The sequence below is a fragment of the Grammomys surdaster genome, unplaced genomic scaffold, assembly GCF_004785775.1.
Source record: "Grammomys surdaster isolate TR1022 unplaced genomic scaffold, NIH_TR_1.0 257, whole genome shotgun sequence".
Classification (NCBI taxonomy): Eukaryota; Metazoa; Chordata; class Mammalia; order Rodentia; family Muridae; genus Grammomys; species Grammomys surdaster.
This window is the reverse complement of record NW_021604698.1, coordinates 1399851-1423209: the sequence shown is the minus strand read 5'-3', so window position 1 is coordinate 1423209 and position 23359 is coordinate 1399851. Positions and strand designations below refer to the sequence as shown.

At 36.2% G+C, this 23359-nt stretch overlaps 1 protein-coding gene across 4 annotated transcripts in view; it reads right to left on the bottom strand.

Moving 5' to 3' along the window:
* Positions 1-2837: 2837 nt before the first annotated feature.
* The window catches only part of Cdh19 (cadherin 19), a 95510-nt gene continuing 74988 nt past the window's right edge, over positions 2838-23359 (bottom strand). For all 4 annotated transcript variants that reach the window (XM_028775615.1, XM_028775614.1, XM_028775617.1 and 1 more), the window contains 3 exons: positions 9705-9822; positions 8273-8524; positions 2838-5060 (listed from right to left, as the gene is read on the bottom strand). In XM_028775615.1, the coding sequence (XP_028631448.1) occupies positions 4570-5060; positions 8273-8524; positions 9705-9822 (861 nt within the window). In that variant the 3' untranslated portion in view covers positions 2838-4569. The remainder of the gene's footprint in view (positions 5061-8272; positions 8525-9704; positions 9823-23359) is intronic.

Genomic DNA, 23359 nt, shown 5'->3' with positions numbered 1-23359 from the left:
GAATACAGGAAATTTACAGAATAACATAAAATAAACTGTTTTAATATGATCTAGGATATTTTATGAACATTAAAATTATTATCTGTTTGTATTTTTGCTTATGTTCTAAATTAGAAAATGGAATTTTAGTTGGTTTTAGAATTCTACAATGTATATCTTGATTTATATTAGTAAAATGGCTTGTTACCTAAAGCCATTTTACTAATTTTAATATAAAAAATGAATAATCAATACAATTTTTTATAGTTGTAGGCATCTTTGCATTGATTACTCTGTTGCACACAGAGACCAAATACTATTAGAAAGGTCCATAACTTCTGCCTATTTTGAAATATACACAGGAACTCATTTACTATGTATAAGAGGACCTTCATATTTTCTTGAGGAAATTATGTATATCCTTACCTGATTGTGGTACTCAGAAATCCAGGATGGGGTGGGAGGAGTAACAGTTAAGATCATGGTAAAGATGCAGGAACTGTATGATCCCACTACCTTCCTCTCTTGAGAAGAGAATGAGCCTATGATTGGGCTCTCCTAGGAGAAGTTGTGCAGTATATTTTCAGAAACTCATCTCAAGAACATGATGTCAGTTATTCCTTGAACCATGTGAAACAGTCTTTGCATGACTGATTTAAGCTTTTTCTTAACCTCTACTAACTTAGTAATATTTCTAAAGGTGAAATGCTAGACATATTGAAAACTTTTTACTTAGCCTGTTTAGGAGTTAGCAATAAGCTGTTGTCCTTCCTTCTCCTGAAACGGCATGATTGATCAGCTGCCAACCTTAGAGTGTCCTAAGTTAACTCTGGAAAATTTTCAAGATGTCCCAATTTATTACCTATTCTTGACCAGCTAGTCTCATCTTTTCCAGCAAATTATGTTATCAATATGTGACAGTAACAGTAGAATATATAAATGCTATATATACCTTGATTTCATCTATATAATTAGTCTGTACTTTGGTGTATAGAATGCCAAACTCAAGTTAACTGATACAAACTGAGGAGCACTGGGTGCCTCAGTATACATGTGATATATGAGTTGTGTTCTGTAGTATGCAATAGAATCATTTATGTACTAGAAGAGATTTATATTTTCTTGAGGGTGAAATGTGTAAATTGTATCTGTATAGTAACTGCTCATCCTCTGAAGTAAAAAATGATATTGGAAGAGTAGAGTTATGTTTTTTTTTCTTTTCCTTCCTTTATTGTCCCACAAACTGACTATATTGACAATCAAAAAAAGTATTATAGCACAATAGTACTATTTATCAGTAGTAATTGGCCTATTTCATTATCAATAAATGCAAACAAATCTGTGAAGGTCATACATTTAAAAAATACTCTCCATTTCAAAGAAGTAATCTAAACTGACCTATTCTGAATAACATTACTTATATATTATATTCGAATATACGATGAAAATAATTCATAGAAATTCCTCATGTGCTAATTAAAATAGATTTGAATCCATTGTTCAATCCTAAAAAGAATGTTTATTGCTAAGTTTCTATGATCTGGGAACTATTTTCATATAAAGGAAGGAAATTCATAATATCTGTCCCACACATGGTTTATGTTTTAAGATTGGAGGGAAAAGGAAATTACATACTTTTAAATTATTATTTATTATTATGCAGCTGATTGGTATATATTTTTAAACATAGATGAAGTAAGCACTACTAAAATAAATTAGTAGTCAGTGTATCTTCCTAAGTAAACAATTATTGCTGAGATACAAATTGTGGGGAGAGAAGGATAAGAGGAAAGAAAGGTTTAAAGATAGTGACAGAAATAACAAATAATACCGACAGAAAGGAAGGATAGCATGCACAAGTAAAGACAGAGTAATAAATGCTGAATGGCTCAGAATATAAGATGATTATTTTCATAGATATTAAGAAGCTTTGGGACCACTCCTTGGAGGAAAAAGAAGGCTGAGCATCACACTATCATAAATTAGATGCTAGAATGATGCTCTGTCATTGACTGAGTCCTTACATTTGGTCACTATCTATATAGTCCTTTTATTTTCAGCTTATTGTCTATTCTTCATTATAATGATGCGAATAAGGAGATTCAGCCTTTCTCTATACACTATAAACTGAAGTTCATAAAGATTACATGGATCCTCAAGTTCACAGTTATGCTAATTAAAGTAAATTAGCTCACAATATTAAGTGGCACTAAATTATTCTGAAAAACAGGACTGTTCATATACTTTAATTCTACTATTATCTTTAAATATTGCTTATTTTAAAGAATTTGCAATTAGAAGCTTCTATATAAGACTGAGAGTTGGTTGAAGAGCTTATTAACATAAAATTGGAATATATACATGATGATGTTAATTTAGATGTTATTAAACTGTTCTAAAATCAGGGAAAGTGTTCAACATGGAAAAGATAAATTCTTGCAGCACTTATGATTTACAAGAAAAAAAAACAACTACAAAAACTGTTTATTATTGTTTCTAGGAATTTATGAATTATCTAATATTATATATTACTCTGTAGGATGATAAAAGTTTTATATATTTTCTATAATTATGAATATAATTATTCCCTTTTTTGAATATACTGTGTACTGGACAATCTTATATAAATTGCAGTGTTTTTCACTAATATGAAAACACTAACTGCTCATAAGCAATAGGCACTCTATATTTCATATCATGTATCAGCTGTTCATACAAATGCTGGGGTGGGGAGGTATGGTTAAAATTCCTGCTACAATCCCTAGACCTAATTTTTTTCTTTACTCCATTTATTTTCTATTTAATCACCTTTGTACAACAGACTTTCCAGTTTTACAGTAAAGGTTCCAGGACACTTATTTTAAAATTTACAAAATGGCCATTCATAGAGTGATTTTATTCATTATAATTTCTGTAATATTCTTTTACAGTAGGATATTGTGATAGGAATAATAAATTTCTAATACACAAATCTCCAGGTGAATTATAGGTTTTACATTTTCCTTTGTAACATTTCTGCTTTTTAATTTTTCCTGCCAAGAGCATAACACTATTGATGTGTAATGACCTACAATAATAGGAAATGTCTCAGCTACTTTACTATCTTAACTGATATATGTCAAATGTGACTGCTTCATGATCTTCTAAGTAATATCTGTGGCACAAACAAAATGATTCCTATTCCAAATTGATATTCTTTCCATTTATTATATTATATGAGTGTATATGTTTCACAATACAAAGAAAAATATAGCTACTCAACTGCCTTACTACATAGAAAATTATTTGAAATATTTTATATCCATATACATAGTGTAGTTCAAGGTCACACAGTATAAAAATTGACACATTATATATCTTAAAACCATTGTGTTCAATACATCATTTCTAATTGAAATATCAAGTTTGAACTCCATTTTCATTTGTATATAATAAGAAACATTTTTTAAAAGTCAGTTTAAAGTATTGTGTTTTATTGTCAATTACCATGTAGCCTAATTTACTCTGAAGTTTCATGACTGACGGCTTAGTTCCTCCATAATGCTATAATGAGAAGTTTCCATTGCTTCTTATTTCTAATTCAATAATTTTAAAATGGCACTTGGTGGTAGGCCACATGCTAAGCTTCTATAATAGAAAAGAAATGAAGAGACTGGCATCATATTTTTATTTCTGTGAAGAGTGGTAGACAGTGAAGGTGATTATAATATTTCGGGTAAATAATAATTCAAATTTGAATTCAGTAGAGCTGTTATTTAGCTATCTCAAGTTCAGTAGAAAGCAAAATGTACTTAAAAATTTCTGTAATTTCCATCAGTTACACTTGTGATAATTTAATCACAAGTAAATATTGACGTGTATTTTTTTATTGTAATTTTACAAGAAAAGGATAGACATTTGAGGTGGCTAAAAAAAAATAATCTATAAGAGCCCCTAAGCATATATCTTGGTTTCCTTCTTTGTACAAACTCAGGGTAATCAAACGAGAAAAGTTACTATGTATCTCTGATTAAATTATATATTTAATGGAGCCAAATTTGGAATATTAAAGAGTAATCTCTGCAGATATCTTATAAGTTTCCTAATAAAATAGTGCATAAGATCTCAATAAGAAAACTGGTTATTTATATAAACAGATACTTGTATGCCTTTATGAAACCACTCAGAATTGCCCTTGTTGTTAAAATTGATCTCTGCACAGTATCATGAGCTTAGAGCACATAGAGGCTTCATACTTTCTAAGAGAACAGACAGATGGAAAACAATGTGGGCAGCTTTCTTTGACACATTTTTCATCTTGACTTTCAGAATTGTTAACAATCTACATTGGATTACACGGAAATATTCCAGATGACCATCTCAGTTTTGTAGTACTCATTCTTTGCAGCTGTACGTCAACTCTGATTAGTAGCATCCCTCCCAGCCTCTGTGTTGAATATGAAGTCACCATGAGTGTGTACATGAGAAGATCATAATTCTACAAATCAGATCTCATGCCAGACAGAAAGCCAGAGTAGGAAATTCTCTCAAAAGTCTGTCATTTCATCTAAATATACCTTAATAATTATTGCATGCTGATATTGGAAAGCCTTAATTGTAGGGTTGCACTGCAGAACCAAACATGCATGCTAATCTTTTGAAACGAGGTCCCAGGTCATTAAGGTAGTCAAAGTCGTCTTCCTGATCAGTGGCTCTGGATCCCAAGGAGCTCAGAGAGCCAGCTGATGACCCTGTCCCCTCATAGGCAAATGTCTGTAGTGAGTCAAAGGGGGGAGCACATGGATCTGTGTTGGCTTCTTCAAGCTTCTCTAGGATAAATTTTCGAAATATGGCACTGTCTGGGCCCACCTGCAGGGACTGCCTGTACAGGCTCCTGATCTCTGCACTCTTGCTCCTCCGTGGCTTTTTTTCTCTCATGACTGTACTCTGTCTTAGCTCTACGATATCAAAGGCTTCTGAGTCTTCTTCCCCACCGCCTTCATCATCATAGCAAAATATATTCTCTCTAAAATCTTCAGTTTTCTCTGGAAATAGAGTCTCCTTTCTTCTCTGTTTCACAGCCAGAATCAAAAAGATAAATCCTGAAGAATGGACAAATAAAAATAACTGCATCATGGTGCATAGTGAAAATTTTGTAATCCTTTTCCTTGATATATTCAAGACTTCACCCTAAACTCGATAATGCGACATAAGTAAGTAATATTTGCAAAATAATATATAAAATGCAACCATTTTTATGGCTGATGGCTTAGAGGTACGTGCAATGCAAATAGAGTGAACTATTCTGAATCTTGCTCAAGTTAAAACTCAAAGTGTAATTTAATTTTGTTCCAATGTTAAACAGAACAAAGAACAATAATTGAATATTTTTCAATATGAATGTACTTAGTGACCAATGATCCACGCTTATGAAAGTTCAGAAAGAAAACATTTGATACTCTTTGAAGAAAAATTATGGTACAATTATTTTTGAAGCTAGTATTAATATACAATTATATACATAATTGGTATTATATAGAGACTACAATATATATATATATATGTGTGTGTGTGTGTGTGTGTGTGTGTATGTGTCTGTGTATGTGTTTGTGTGTCTGTGTGTCTGAATGTTTATGTCTGTGTATGTGTAAAAAATGTCTTTGTATTCACACTTTGTTATGAATGCTTAAATTTTACTGATATGCTTTATTGTTATGAAAATCATACATTATCAATAATGATCCATAAAAACTGAGAAAATGTATAGGAGTATCATATCATAACTACAGAAAACAGTAAGAAAGAACATTCTTATTTGGATTCTGTAATAGGAGCAGTTTCAGAAATTCAAAACTATCAAGTATCTAATCATACTACCGATTAGTCAAACTCAGTAGCTTCTACCGGAGATTCTTTTTAAAGCATGTAACAATACAGCAATTTTAAGATGCAATGCTTTTGAGTTTATGTTTGAGTATCAACAATAATCAGTCCTTCCTTAGTTCTGCATCATATTTGCCTCCTCAATATTTCATGTTACTGCCTTGGAAACAAATATGAAGTGATCTTACTAAAATTACAGCCAAGAGATTTATACTGGGTAGTGTTTCTTATAAAAAAAAATAGAGACCACACTCAAATACAATAGAAAATGAGGACATTGTAGCTGATCAAACAGAAAACATGAAATTGACAGAAAATGAACCATTACATATTGATGAATTGTAGAATGTGGGGAAAAAGTGAATGAGTGAATGAATTCACAGAACATATAATCTACCAAGACCATACTTAGGAGTAATGAGAAATCTTCAGGACAAATAACCAAGAAAGGAGATTGGATCACTATGGCTACCATGAAAAAGAAGAAAACTCAAGGACATCATATTTTTTAACTGAATTTTACCAGACAGTTAAAAAAGATATAATACCAAGAATTCTCAGGATCTTATAGCATTCATAAAGAAATACTAATTTGATTATTGATACATGAAATGAATATGTTGATCAATACCTGAAATATTTTTATAAATATTTATTTGTGTAAAACTTATGTGTATGAGTATTGTACTTGATTCTTTTAAGTCAGTATACAGGTGCCTGAGGATGCCAGAAGAGGGTATCAGATCTCTATGTGGTCAGAGTTATAGGTAGCAGATGGGAACCATGGGGACTTGTGTGACTGGAAACTCAAATTCTGTAACAATGCCAGAGCACCAATGCACTTAACTGCTTAGCCACCAATAGAGCTCAAGACATCTTACTTTTATGTGTACTGTAGCCTTATTCCTGATTGATAAGACTACGGACTCCAATTACTATTGAATGTGTGTGTGTGTGTGTGTGTGTGTGTGTGTGTGCGTGTGTGTGTGTAGAGAGAGAGAGAGAGGGGGAATAGAGAGAGGGAGTAAGAGGAAGAGAGAAGAAAAGAGGGAGAGAGAGAGAGAGAGAGAGAGAGAGAGAGAGAGAGAGAGAGAGAAGGTTATTTGTTGAGAGCATTAAGAATAAAGGGCTTTCCTATTAAATGACTGGGTATAAAATTTGTTCTTTCATTCAGAATTATAGAAGGTAGAATTAATTAACAGCTTGGTGATCTGTGTTATCTGGTGGACGAGGCCATATCAAACATCTATGATTAGTACTAGACTCCTAGAAATATAGATGCCACTTAGAATACTTTTAACTTTCCCTAAGCTCCCACAACCAGAACCAGAGGTGGATAATATCCCAAATACTTCCCTATCTAATGGACCAAGACTCTCAAGGCCCTGAAGCTACATTAGATAGCCTATTTCTAGAACTCACCTTCTTGGGAAAAAAGTAACATATACCCTCAGCTGAGTTTCGATGCTACTATGCTTCCTTGTGTAGTAGTGATTGCATGAAACCAGGAAATATTTTTTTTCCCAAACTATACTGTGTTTACATTTGCTAACAAAAAACCACAAGGTAACTCTCTAGAAGTTGTGATTCAGTTTAACAAAGTCAATTTGATCTGAGGTTTTATTCTTAGTTTTTCAAGGTTCATTTTCCCTACTGCTACCTTCAGCTACTCCCTCAATTATTGACTTTCAAAAATTAAGAAAATCCCTTTATGGCATGAATGATCCCAGAAAACATTATATTTATAACTATTTAGAAAGAATAAATTCTGAAGCCTTCTTGCATAGCATCATATCCATAGTTAATAATGAAGTATTAGATATTTAAAATTATTAAATTATCATGTGCCTTCAACACAAAAATTATAAATAATGATCATAATTATGTTAACTTTATTCACATAATCATTCTGCAATGAAATATATTATATCATCAAAGTATATACAGTTTTCAAATAAAATAAAAGTATAAATAAAATATACTATATTAAAATTGAAATAGTTATCATAACTACTCGTTATATAATTTCAGACACTGTACTACAAAGTAGCTGAGAAAAAAAAACAAAAGACTTTCAAGGAGGCTAGAGAGATGGCTCAGCAGTCAGCATTGGCTGCTTTTTCAGAGATCACGCTGTCAATTTCCAGCAACTACATGGTGGCTCATAACCATCTGTAATGGAATCCGATGCCTTCTTCTTGCTTACATAAAGACAGTAACAATGTAAACATATAATAATATAAGACCTCCAAGAAACAATTTTCAGGTATTAAATGGAGCATTTATGAAACAAACATTTATTAAAAGCAACTCCATTTCATTTTAAATTTTAAACATATTTAGTGCAACTTAACACTTGTAGAACATTTTTGTAATTATTTCCTACATAGTGAAATGCAAGTTAAGTTCTGTACCATTCAATATGACTTACCAAATATTATCATAACACATATCACGATGGCAATTATTGCTTCTGTTTTGAATCCCATGATAAAGAAAAGACCCTTGTTAGTACAAGTCTCTGTGTTTCTACTCTCTCCACAGTCACAAACTTGTATAGTGAGAGTGTTTGTGCTTGTAAGAGATGGGATTCCGTTATCAGCAATCAAGATGATCATGTAGAAGACAGGCTCTTCTTTAAGGTTAAAATCAGTTCTATTGCTCAGAATTACAGCCGTGTTATCTAAAACAGAAACCCATATTCACAACTTTTTTCAACTGTTATAAAACAAATCTGTAAAATATAGGTACTATAGGAAAGATGTTTAAATATAATCATATCTGTACAAGTAAAAACCAAGTCTTATATTAAAATATCCAGCACAAAATAATTTGGAACACACCCACCTCCAACACCCCCCATATATATAATATAATTAATTATTTGAATCAGTTCCAAAGTTCCTGAAAAAAATGTAGGAAGAATAGTGCTTCAATCTACTTATCTGGCTTTCACAAAAATGGAGTATAAGGCAAATAAACTTTTTTTCTGGCAAAGTTGGTTGTAGTTATTATTCAATCATAGCAACAGAAAACAAACCAGGACCCCTTCTGACAACCATAAATTATGTTTGTATCTATTAAACCAAATTTATAAGAACAAGAAAGCAAGATTCATTTCATTCCAAGTATGTTTAAAATTTAAAAATTTTAGGTATAAAAATAAAATATGCACCTATATAATGGGCAAAAACCTGCCTATAGATAATTAAAAAGCAAAAGATATTGTAGTTTATCACTCCTACCCAGAAGGAACAGAAAATCTGTCTTTTACAAACAAAATACTAACATTACAATACTTATTTTTCAATTAATAACAATCTTTGTTATCAGGTAAGAAAGATATTTAAATATTATGTTTATGTAACCTATTCATAATTAAGTCATGCTAATCTCATTGTAACTTAAGTATATACCATTACTTCATTTTACTTTGGTACTTAACTCAGATAATTTGATAATTGACTCTGAAAATTATGAAAAGACACATGATGTCACAACCTTAGTAATATTTGAGAGCTTTTCAGAGTTTCCAATATCTTATAATCAAGTGTAGCTTTCTATTTTAAATTTACGTGTAATAGAACAAATTCATATCCTTACATAAACCAGGCAAAGCAGTTACATCTCTAGCCCCCACACTAATGATTTTCAACTCTGCTTCTCTAGTTTGAAACAATATAAGGAATAGATCCGGTGTCCTTCAAGTTCACTTTGAGATCATTCTCCAATTTTGGCCAAGTACCCTTTTGTTTTGTTTCTCAGTAGTATCATGTTGCCTGAACAATAAATAATCAGTTAGATAAACATATTGGAATAAAAGATCATTGATTGCATCAAAACACTTATAAATGAGGAGTTACCTTGATTGTCTCTAAGTGTAAAACTTGAGTTGTTTGCATCTTCCACAGAATGATTAAAGTAAAAATGGTGATCTTCTATGGACTCATCTCTATCGATTGCACTGATGGTCTGAATTTTCTGGAAAAATATGGAGAAAGTTGATTGCTATTATGTGGAACTGTAAATTGATCAATGTTATTATTACTTATACATTTACTTAAGTTTTTAACGTCATTAAAGATATTACACACCTCTATATATCTTTCTTACTTCCATCTTCCTTCTTCGTCTTCATCTAATTGCCAGTCATTATGATTTAAAGATGCAGTCATGATGATATAGACTTCTTGTATATACATATTTTTGAAGAGTTATTAGCTTATTTCTTAAAGTAATGAGTTTTGTAATTGATTTTCAGAAAGGATGCATTTAAAGCTTACAGGCAATGTATAATTAATTGCCTTTGACACAGAAAGATTTCCCAAGCAAATAAGTGTCATTATATATCTCAGATCATAAAATTGTAATAGAAGTGCAGATATAAGCATATCAGTTTTCAATTAATTCTTTTGTAAGAGGACATATACCTGTTATTACATTCAGAAAAAAGATATAGTCATGATCATACATTAAGAATGTGATTAATTGCCCCTCACTTGGTCTTTTTGGCTGGAACAGACAACTAGCTGGTCTATTCCAGTGAAGACACCATATCCTGACCCATCCTAGAGGAACCACTGCACTCAGTGCAGCAGGTAAGAATCCTCTCCCACTATCCTATGTCCCAGAGCTAAACTGGGAGCCTGGGGAACACAGGACCCATCAGCCACCCAAACCCCGCCCCTCCGGAATACCACTCTTCTTCCACTCCTTGCTTGCTCCTTTTGGCTGGGGCAGACACCTAAATGGTCTGGTCCAATGAAGACACCATATCCTGAGCCATCCTAGAGGAACTAGTGCACTCAGAGCAACAGGATTTCAGGATCCCAGAGGTGTCCTGATTCCCAGAAGTTTTTCCACCCAAGAGCTCAGGATCACAGGATCACAGAGACAGCTAGACTCTGAGGAGTTCTAACACAACCTGGATCATAGGAGGGGCAGGATCCATTCAGATATAGTGACAGAAGGTACCACTAGAGGTTACCAGATGACAAGAGACAAGCAACAGAAACCAAGGTTACTTGGAATAACCAGAACACAGTTATCTAACCTTAGCAAGACCTGGATACACCGTCACACAGGAAAAGCAAGATTCAAATCTAAAATCACTTCCCATGATGATGATGATAGAGTACTTTATGAAGGACATAAATAACTCCCTTAAAGAAGTACAGGAGAACACAGGTAAACAGGTAGAAGCCCTTAAAGAGGAAACACAAAAATCCCTTAACGAACTGCAAGAAAACACAACCAAACAGGTGAAACAATTAATCAAAACCATCTAAGATATATAACTGTAGGTAGAAACAATAAAATAATATCTAAGGGAGACTACCTTGTTACAAACCTAGAAAAGAGATCAGGAGTAATAGAATCAAGTATCACCAGCAGAATACAAGAGATAGAAGAGAGAATTTCAGGTGCAGAAGATACCATGGAAAACATTGACACAAATATCAAAGAAAATGCAAATGCAAATACCTCCTAACTCAAAACATCCAGGAAATTCAGGACACAATGAGAAGACCAAACCTAAGGATAGTAGGTATAGATGAGAGCAATCCCACTAAAATCAGACACTAGACAAGGTTGTGCACTCTCTCCCTAACTATTCACTATAGTACTGGAAGTCCTAGCCAGAGCAATCAGACGGCAAAAGGAAGTCAAAGGGATATGAATAGAAAAGGAAGAAGTCAAAATTTCACTATTTGCAGATGATACGATAGTATACTTAAGTGACCCTAAAACTGCCACCAGAGAACACCTAACCTGGTAAACAAATTGAGAAAAGTGGCTGGATATAAAATCAACTCAAACAAATCAGTAGCCTTCCTCTACTTGAAGGATAAACAGGCTGAAAAAGAAATTAGGGAAATGACACCCTTTATAATAGTCACAAATAATATAAAATACCTTGGTGTGAATCTACCAAGCAATTGAAAGATCTCTATGACAAGAACTTCAAGTCTCTGAAGAAAGAAATCGAAGAAGATCTCAGAAGATGGAAAGATCTCCCATGCTCATGGATTGGCAGGATTAATATAGTAAAAAAGGCCATCTTGCCAAAAGCAATCTACAGATTCAATGCAATCCCCATAAAAATTCCAAATCAATTCTTCATAGAGATAGAAAGAGTAATTCGTGAATTCATTTGGAATAACAAAAAACCCAGGAATATTCTCAACAATAAAAGGACTTCTGGGGGAGTCACTATCCTGACCTCAAGCTCTACTACAGAGCAATAGTGATAAAAACTACCTGGTATTGGTACAGAGACAGGCAGGAAGATCAACTGAATAGAAATCAAGATCCAGCAATGAACCCACACACCTATGGTCACTTGATCTTTGACAAAGGTGCTAAAACCGTCCAGTGGAAAAAGGACAGAATTTTCAACAAATGGTGCTGGTTCAACTGGAGGCCAGCATGTAGAAGAATACAAATCGATCCATTCTTATCTCCTTGTACAAAGCTCAAGTCCAAGTGGATAAAGGACCTCCACATAAAACTAGATACACAGAAACTAATAGAAGAGAAGGTGGGGAAGACCCTTGAATATCTAGGCACAGGGCAAAAGTTCTTGAAAAGAACAACAATGGCATATGCTCTTTATCAAGAATTGACAAGTGGGAGCTCATAAAATTGCAAAGGTTCTGTAAGGAAAAGGACACTGTCAATAGGAGAACATGGCAACCAACAGATTGGGAAAAGATTTTTACCAGTTCTACCTCTGACAGAGGGCTATTATCCAATATATACAAAGAACTCAAGAAATTAGACTCCAGACAACCAAATAACCGTACCAAAAGTGAGGTAAAAAGTTAAACAAAGAATTCTCAACTGAGGAAACACAAATGACCAAGAAGCACCTAAAGAAATGTTCAACATCCTTAGTCATCAGGGAAATGCAATTCAAAACAACCCTGAGATTCCACATCACACCAGTCAGAATGGCCAAGATCAAAAGGTGACAAGCAAATGCTGTCAAAGATGTGGAGACAGAGGAACACTCCTCCATTGTTGGTGGGATTGCAAGCTTGTACAGCCACTCTGAAATTCTGAGGTGGTTCCTTAGAAAATTGGACATAGCATTACCTGAAGACTCAGCTATACCACTCCTGGGCATATACCCAGAAGATGCTCCAATGTATATCAAGGACACATGCTCCACTATGTTCATAGCAGCCTTATTTATAATAGCCAGAACCTGGAAAGAACCCAGAGGTCCTTCAACAGAGGAATGGATACAGAAAATGTGGTACATTTATTTACACAATGGAATATTACTCAGCTATTAAAAACAATGAATTCAAGAAATTCTTAGGTAAATGGATGGAACTAGAAAATATCATGAGTGAGTTAACCCAATCACAAAAGAACACACATGACATTCACTCACTTATAATTGGTTGTTAGCCCAAAAGCTTGCAATATCCAAGATACAACTCACTTATCACACGAAGCCGCTGAACAAGGAAGACCAACGTGTGGGTGTTTTGGCCTTCTTAGAAGTGGTAACAAAATACTCATAGGGGCAAATTTGGAGACAAAGTGTGGGACAGAAACTGAAGGAGGGGCCATCCAGAGACTGTTCCACCTGGGTATCCATCTCATGTGCAGTCACCAAATGTAGATGCTGATGTGGATGCCAGGAAGTGCATGCTGACAGGAGCCTGATATAGCTGTCTCCTTAGAGATCTGCCAGAGCCTGACATATACAGAGGTGGATGCTCACAGCTAACCATTGAACTGATCATGTGGCTCCCAATGGAAGAGTGAGAAAGAAGATTGAAGGAGCTGAAAGGGTCTGTGGCCCCAAGGGGAAAGCAACAATACCAACCAAGGAGAGCTCCGAGGGTCTAAACCACCAGCCTGGGAGCACACAGGGAGGGACCCATGGCCCCAGCTTTGTATGTATGGGAGGATGAAATTGTCAAGCATAGATGGGTGAGAAAGTCCTTGGTCAAGTGAAGGCTGGAAGTCCCAATGTGGGGGAAATCATGAGTGTAGAGGTGGGAGTGGGAAGGCTGGTGGGAGCATACCCTCATAGAAGCAGGAGAAGGAGGATGGGATAGAGGGTCCCTGGGAGGGGGGAAATGTGGAAAGGGGATTATATCTGAAATGTAGATAAAATATCTAATAAAAATAAGAATGTAATTAATTATTAAAATTAAAGTAAATTGGTTTCTACTTTCTATAAACAAAATGCCATAAACAGTGTTTTATATGAAACTTTCATTAGTTTTAATATACAGATCTAAATTGATAAATTATAGTTCAAAGAACAGCTATTTTTCCATATGCATGATGAGGAGAGTACAATGAAGCCAAAGCAGTTGGTATATTATATAGCCATGTTGAATTACATTTTCTTCATAATTTGTTTCTAATTAAATCATAATTATTTAAATATATGATAGAAAGAAAAGTTTTACTCAATTCATGTGTATAATATTGTATGATAGCAAGACAGTACTTTTATTTGAAAATATTTTTATAATTGTCTTTAGGTTATTTCATTTAAGACTCTACTACTATCAGTTCACATTTTGCTACTTGCAAGTTTTCTAAACTGAGACACTTTGAGGATCCCTTTGCAGACCTCTGGACCAGCTTTTCAAGAGTTTTTACACTTTTCTACAATTCTGGTACATGCTTATCAAGAAAACTTTCTCCAGTAATATTACCAAAGCATGTTGTTCAGATTGTGACTGAACACGTTGCTGTGTCTATTTGTAAAAGTGAAACAAGATTGAAAACAAATTGTAAAGGTTATGTTTACTTTGATGGAATGTACGACATCAAACCTTTGTCAGGTTATGTGTTATCCTTGTTGAAAATGCTTATTACTGGTAAAGGAATGATTCAGAAGTTGATAGGACATTTTTGTTGTTGTTTGTTTTGGGTTCTGTTTTATTGTATATATTCACTAATGCTTTTAATTAAACAAATCAAAATGCATTGTTCCTCTTAGAAAAAATATCATGAGCTCAGTTTAAAATAAACACAGATGCATTCATATTTGCTTAATAGGTGGATTTCAAATACAATACACTTTATCTCATTAAATTTTAAAAATAGGAACCCATTGATATATTCCTTCCTTAGACTATCTGAGGTTCTATTAAAAATGCATTTTATATTAAGTATATGTATTGAATATATTATACAAATCACATATACATATGCTTGTTTATATAATATACATATTTTATATTAAATATCATATTGTATATAAATATATTTGTGTTTATATTTTAAAATAACAAATCTCTAAGAAATGGTCAGTAATATGCTCATATTTTTTGTATTTAAACTGCAACAATGGAAATACCTTACTTCATTGTGCAAATAACAGTCTAAGAATATGCTTATCCTTAATGTTGTTCAGTTATTTAAACTATGATATTTACCTAACTCAGCCCTATTGAGCCCTTGGAAACTAATGAGGTTATCACTATTAAAATACAATATTTAATGTAAACACAAAGTAATCATTGTTTTATGAATCAAGTAGTAGCAATAATCCTAAATAATTTATAGCAAATTTCAATAGTTCAAATTTTTAATATTTTTTTGTTCTCTGAGTAGAATTGTGTCTAAGTTCTTCTTGACATGGTATGTTTGTTTTCCTATGTATAATTATTTTTAAATTAGGCATATATATATATATATATATATTAGATAATATTCATAGTGAGCTTTTAGAATAAATTCTGCCACGAAATTCATTTTGTAAATAGTTATATTCAGTCCAGTTTCTGGTAATTACTAGGGTCAGTCAGAATGAGAATGTGCCATACACTGTACTATGAGCATCTTTTAGTGCTACCTGCTGTAGAGATTTTTATATTTTGTTACTATATATTATGTATTATATATCTCTATATGCTTAATATATTAATCTAAATACAGATTATGCTGATAATATACATATATGTGACATGTATTAATACATGTAGATTTGTATGCATTATCCATTAGGTGCAATTCAAAAAATAAAGGAATGTTAACTTGATTTAATTTGATATAAAAATTATTCTAATTTTAACTACTCTGCACGTCTATTTTTTATTTTATAAAATATCCAGAACGATGCTATACACATGCACTGAACTAGCCAAATATTTTAATGTAATTTCATTATGAAAATTCCTGCATGATTACCATGCAAACTAATAGACTTCATGATTTCCCCTTTTGTCCAGCCAACCACTGGATACTGCTCAATATATGTTTACATTCACAAACAGCCTGCTTCTACAACTGCAGAAAGAAACAACCCAGCTTCAGTTTAAATGAGAAGCCCAAGGACCTTAGTCTTCTCCAATACCAAACAAACCTAGTCTTCACTGAGGAACCTTCTTAGAATAGGTGGCTATATTGGAGCTGTAAGCACCATACTCTGAACCAAGATAGGGCATTCAGCCTAAACGAGTCTGTCAAGGGCCCACCCAGGTATGGCTACCTTCATCACTCAGGACCACTAAGGGTAAAGAGAGGCTCCAAGGTGCTGATATACAAATCTACACCTATATGGCTGGGGCTAGTCTGGCTAACATAGGAGAAGGGGTAATATTTAGGTCTGGGAGGAAGCACCTGCCATCCTTCTAGATGATATAATAAAAGTTATTCAACTGTCTAAAATTATATTGCAGCTTAGGTTTTGTGAGGCTTCTCTTAACTCTACCTTTGGAAGAGTATTCTAAGTGAATCCCTAGACTACCCTGAACTTACTGCAATAACAGTGGGTTCCTTATTATAACTTCAGGTTTTCTTGTGCTCCATTATGACAATGTTTGCTGGCAAATATTCCTTTCCCCCATGTAACTCTAATTTTATGTTCTGTATCCCTGAAATCATTTCCTTCCCATCCATTATCTCCAGTCTCTTGTTTTTCTATGAAAACAGCAGGTGACTGCCTCTTCCATATCTGTTTTTGTTCCCACACTTCATCAACACATACTAACATCAGTTTGGGGAACCTCGCTAGCCCCAGAAGAAATGCTCTTCTAGTGTGAATTCAAACTTTGTCAATCAGGAACAAATCTATTCGTGGTCACCCGATGAATGAAAAGTGGCAGAGCAAAGAAACTAAAAGTGTTCCACGGGTAAAAAGGGAAAAGTTTATTCCAAACTGGAGAGATGGTCTCCTGGGAAAGCAAGGAGAAGTGACAAGAAAGGTTTACAAGATTAAGAGGGAATTGGAGAAAGCATTTGAACTTATGAACAGGGACTGAGGGAGCCTAGAGTTTAGCAGTGACTTTGAAAGTTAGTAGGTAACACAGTCATATGTTAATGAAGACCTTCATGTTGCTCTTGCCAGGATAAGAAGGAGGACTCTCATATTTTAAGAAGCATGAACCTTCTTCAAGCCCCTGATGTGGCTTTTGTCTAAATGCCCAGCCTTGTGAAAAATGACTTTCATGGGGGACCAGAAAATAGGTAATAGTTCTTTATATACACCTCCAAATTTTTGTCATAAACTATTGTCAAAATCCTCCTGGAGTAAGTGGTACACAGGTTGACCACCATACTTTCCTTCTTATTTATATGATTATACTGTTCTTGCATTGAGAGTGACCTCCCGATTGCTCATAAACTTGAAGACTTGTTTCCCAGAATGGTGAACTGTTGGAAAAGATTAAAAAGTGCCTTCTTGATAGTTAAAAAGTTTAGGTGTGCCTTTGTTGGAGGAAGTGTCACAGAAAGTAAGCTTCGAGTTTTCAAAAGTACAAGTCAGTCCAAGTCTCCCTCTCTGCCTGGTTGCTTGGGGATAAGGTTGTAATGCTAAGATACTTCTCCAGTGCCAGGCCTACTTGACTCCATTCTCTCTGCAATGATGATGATGAGCTAACTTTCTGAAGCTGTAAGCAAGCCACAATAAAATGTTTTTCTTTAAAGTGGTACCTTGATCTTGGCATTTACTCTCAGCAATAGAACAGTAACTAAGACAACCCTTATCATCTTAGAGCTTATCATCAAAATTTGCTTGCATCATGAATATTACCAGAGACCTGAGTCTTTAACGTTTTTCCTGATATTGATATGTAACTTCTTATTACTCTAAACATAGTGAAATAATACCATGGCTGATTTCTTTTTACTGCCATTATGAGTATAAAACAAACCAACTAACAAATACAAATCTGAAATGTCAACCCTTTGGGAGTTCTTAGCCTTGTTTGGTCTCATTAATGAAATAAGTTACAAACAAGCTTAGAGTGAAGACCAAGTATACTGCTACTAAAATTTGAAAGGGAAATGATAGGGCTTGTAAGATGAAAATCCAAGAAGAAGCCTGGAGGAGGTAGAGAAAAGAAACAAAACAAAACAAAACAACATCAAAAAACCCAAACAAACAAAAAAGCAAAGCAAGGTCTTCTAAGTTGGGTGACAAAAAGCCAGCAAGTGCAGTAAAGGAGCTCAACAAATAATTATAAGGCAGCAGCAGGGGATGAGAGGGGTTGGAGATAGTTTTTAAGAGTAAGAAGACTCAGCCTTGGATACATGCCAATGCTTTGGCTAGTTGCTGGCAGAAAAGTATTGAAGCAAACGAACAAAAACAAAGGAGAGACAGTGTTCCCCCCGCCCCTTTTTCCTTAACAGTAAATCACAGAAGCCTAGAAGAGTTTACTGTGCTCTTTGCAGTAAGGAAAATATATTTCCCTCAAAGATAAGGGACATTGGTTTACTAAAAAAATAACTGTTTTTTTTGCCTCACTCAAAATTGGGTGTGTTAGATACCTATCTTGAGCTTTGGGCCACAACAAAGCCTCAAAAGCGTCACTTTTCTGTACAATAATTGAAGTTTTAAAGAAGAGAGACATATTTCTCTGTTTTAGAAAAAAAATAGTCGAGGTCCAAAGTACTGAGATAGAGTTAATCCTCAATGCCATGTAAGAATGTAAGAATTTCAGGTCTCAGCTTGAACTTAAAATTAAAAGACCCTTAAGTTTGAATTTCAGTTTACACTCAAACATTAACTACCCCAGGACACATCCTGAGAGGAGCACATTCCAAAGACACATTCCAGAGGAAGGGCCCAAGATAAGGGGTAATCAGGAAGCTGGGTGCTTAACACAGAAAACCTGGGTAAACAGAGCCACTTAAGCTAACCCTCATTGTTGTAAAGGTAAGTTGCAAATTGGAGTTACCTAGAAACTGGGCCTGGGAATGGCTGTTTGAAATCCTTTATGGTTAATGTTTAAGAAGTAATTAACTGTCCTTGTGAACTCTGTAAAAATGGTATATAAGCTGCTTTTAGCTGCGGCTCGGGGGTTCCTCTTACGTGCCCGTAAGGAAGCCACAGTGCACTGGTTATTATCTTATCATCAATACACCGTATATTATTGTGTCAGATCTGCTGTCCATGAGTGTTTCTGGGGGAGTGCTTCCCCTAGTTTTGGATCTTTAGGTACAGGCACTCCATTCTGTTTCTGTCCTTATATATACATAGTAGTATGACTTTATTTCACCATAAATAAGATGTACTTGCTTAAAATATGATATATACAAATGTGATTAATAGTGAAGAAATGGTGTGCAAAAAAAATAAATAAATTGACATATTTTTCTAATTGATGATCATAAACCTAAATAGAAAAAAATATAAATACAGCCATTCTCATTTTGAAAATCTTTAAATTGAATGTTAAGCAATATATATTTACCACATTGCATTATATAAACACTTGACCAAGAGTGACTTAATATAGTACTTCCTTGCTTGGTTCCTTAAAAAAAAAAATGTTGTCTCTATTTTTAACGCTTTTTTTAAAATTCTTTAGGTTATAGCACTATTTTCACTACTATTATTATTATTGTGATGATGATGATGATTAAACATTAATTCTCACAATGTTGGGTATCCAGGGTAGCCAAGTAAGTTTCTCTGTATTGGAGAATGTACCTTGAATGGAGTGGATGACCTGGTCATGTTTAATGTGGTACTGTGAATAATTTAAGAGGTTTTTTTTTAATTAAATTGAAAATGTTAATTGCTTTTTTGCAATGTTGATATGTCTCTCATACTGTTAGCAATCTGTTAAACTCCACCTCCAGAGTCACCTGGCAACAGCTAGGTATGCTCCGCCCCAGAGTTACCTGGCAACAGGCAGGTAACCCTGCCCACTATAAAAGGGGCTGCTTGGCCCCTCCTCTCTCTCTTGCTCCTCAACCCTGAGCACCTGCAGGTTATCCTCTCCCCTCTCCCCTTCTCTTCCCCCTCTCTCCACGTGGTCATGGCTGACCTCTACTCCTCTCTACTCCTCTCTACTTCTCTCTCTCTCTCTCCTCTTGCTCTCCCACTCTCTTAATAAACCTCCCCTCGTGGAACCATCTTGGCCTGCTGTGATCTGTCCCAAGCTGCGCTGTGGAAATCCTTTCATTGGTCCCGTGACTCGGATACGAAGACTTCGGGGACCTCAGCTGCTGCGACCGTACAAGATGGACACAATGACCACTCAGACTTCATCTGCTGCTGCTGCGAGGCCCACGTGGTCCGCCATTCCCGCCGCTGCAGCCATACCACCGTTTCAGCCTCAGCTCCACCAGCCCGTGACTGCTATACCCCTGCGCAACACGCCGTTTTCACTGTGTCTGCTGAGACTCTCCGAACTTCCACCACGTGAGCTGTGCCGTTTTGGCCCACCCCTCCCCCAGTCTCTGCTGTGTGGCCTAGATACCCAGACAGACACACAGGTCCCCGGTTCGGTTCCACCTTCCAGGTACCGGACTGCACAATTTCATGCACACACCGGCTTTTAATCCATAGAGAGCTTCTGGTTCATGTGAGGGTCCCTGGACTCCGGGTTTGCATCTGGCCACCGCTTCCTGGACCACAGGGCTGCTTTTTGCCCCAGCACATGTGTCTGGCCTCTAGCCGAACCACAACTGCTATTCAACTAGGACCTTGAACTGATTGAGTGATTTCCCCTCTCGGAATAGCTCGTAACCCCTCCTCAGCTCTTGCAGCTCCACAAAAAGCTGGTACCAGCCGAGCTATCTCCTGACTGGCTAACTTCTGGTGGGTTAGCCCAGTCGAGGCCCTTATTTAATCACGCGACGGCCCGATTATTATAAGCAGTGCCTGATCTCTGTTGCCAAAGATTAGTTTAAGACGCTAAGCTAAGTTTGGTAACGCTCACTCAATGGGTTCATCGTCTTCGTCCATACCGGCGGACACCCCACTGGGCTGTCTACTGAAAAACCTCAAATCTTTATGATTAACGCCTGAGTTGAGGCCTTCCAAATTAATACGTCTTTGCAATAAAGTCTGGATTGGGTACCCTTTAGACAATGGGATGACCACGTGGCCATGTAATGGCACCCTAGACCCCATTATTTTACGGAGTCTTAATACATATTGCCAACAGTCCAGTAAATGGAAGGAAATCCCCTATATCCGTGCATTTATTTACCTCCGTTACTCCCCTTCTATGTATTCTGCCTGCTCCCCACCCAAGGTTCTGCCCCACACCTCTTTCTAATTTTTCTTTTTAATTAAACCAAAATGGGGGAATTACTGTGACTCTAGCGGATGTCTGCAGGTTCCACACACACTAGCCTAGAATTGGTAAGCTTCCCCATCCCCCACTGGCCAGAGTAACCCTCCACATGGCCCCAGGAAAGATTCCTTGAGCTAGAGTGAACCCTGTCCTTCCCTGAACCTCTCTAGGACGGCTCCCCTTAGATGAGACTCTTCCCCTTTTCCTCTCGAGACAGTTTCTCGCTGCTGAGTACCCCAGGCTAGGCCTGGACAGACTGTTCTCTCTGTCTCAGGAGCACTGGTTCCAACCATAGTCCCCAGGTGTCTCTTCCAAGGGCCAGTCTTTCGCGCCCTTTTCCCTTTCCTCCTCCTTCGTCATTTGCGGGTCAACTGGAACCTCAGTCCCAGCACCTTGCCTGGAAAGCTAGCGGGTCCAGGGCCCAGCTAGCTCCCCTCGCCTCCTCTGCGATCCGTCAGCCGGTTCGCCTGGTCCCTTCCCTCTATGGTTCTTAGCTCTGCTCTGGGTTTTCCCCTTACATCCTGCCACCTAGGACCTGTAAACGTTGGAGTTATATGGAACATGCTTGTTTTTCTCTACTCACTGCTGCCAGAGACACTGAGCAGCGACTTCCGGCTGCCAGCAGGAAGACCCGCCCTACAGCTATGCTGCCGGCCCCACAGACCTGACCTACCTGAAGCAACCGTGACTCACAGCTCCAACCTGTGACAGCCTTACCATCCAGCTTTCTTAACAAAAATGCTTCTTTGCTAATACAAAACTGTGCTTTTCTCTTCTATACAACTCGCCAAAGTTATTTAAGACTCTTTCCTAACATGTCTTGATAGATTTTTACTACTGCAATTCTATTCAGTTACAACCAATCCTAATGGCTCTCAATCTTGTCAGAAGTCTGCTAATTATATATTTTAAGTTTATGGCTGACAGAATGCCCAAAGCCTCTAACAGTTAGCCCAAGATGGTTTCAGAAGACCTGGACACTGGACTCCTAGAACATACAGCCTAGATTGCATGTGGACAAACACAACGGGACGTCCTGAGTCAAATGACTTGGCTAAATAAAGGTAAGTCATTTCTCATATCATGTGTACCCATTCCACAGAAAAAAGCCCTGCGGCTTCTGCTCTTAGAAGCAAGACTGACTTCGCCCAAGAGACTATAGAAACCACGGGAACTGTTGGCTAGTGGACTCTGTCATTTTTTAAAAAATAATATATAACTGGTAGATTGTTTACTCTTTACCATACTTCTGACTACATTGACAGCTAAGTTTTCAAAGATATTATCTGTTACCTCATTACCTAATCTCAGTTGAAAGACTACTTGTGTTGGTAACTCATGCTGTTATCTCTTTTGTAAACTTATAAGCTACAGGAAACCCACTCATTTCTACCTCTCATGGATACCATCCAGATAAGTACATCTGCCTAAAATTCCTACTTACTACCTATAATAAAGGGTGGGATCCCTCTGGGTTTCAAATGTACATCTTTGTTAGGACCCGCGTCCGCCATCGCAAGATGGCGCCGGTTTCCTGCTTCCTGGTTCTTCTTGCGAGCCTTGCTTGAATGTGTGCCTGCGCAAGGCGCGAAAACCAGTATGCTAATTTGGCGACATCATAAGAGCCAATGAGTGTGTGGCACGTCTCCTAAAGCTCTATATAAGCCATAAGCTTTTGGGGCTTGGCGTCCGTCGCCTCACTACCATCTAAGAGAGCTGTAACACTACCATCTAAGAGAGCTGTAACACTAAAAGAGCTGTAACAATAAAACTGCTGTCAGAAGAATCCTGAGCGTGGCATTCTCCTTTTCGGCGAGACGGTGCCCCGCACATCTTAAAAAAAAAACTTTTTTCTCCAAGTGTTCTTAATCTTATTTCCTACATCTTGTCAAGTCCAGGTGCATCCAATACAGCTCCAGAGAAGCAACCTTCAGATGCTCCATCTCCTGCCACACACACAGACACAGCTGCTTCTATTGGACCTGACCCTGGACATCAGAAAACAG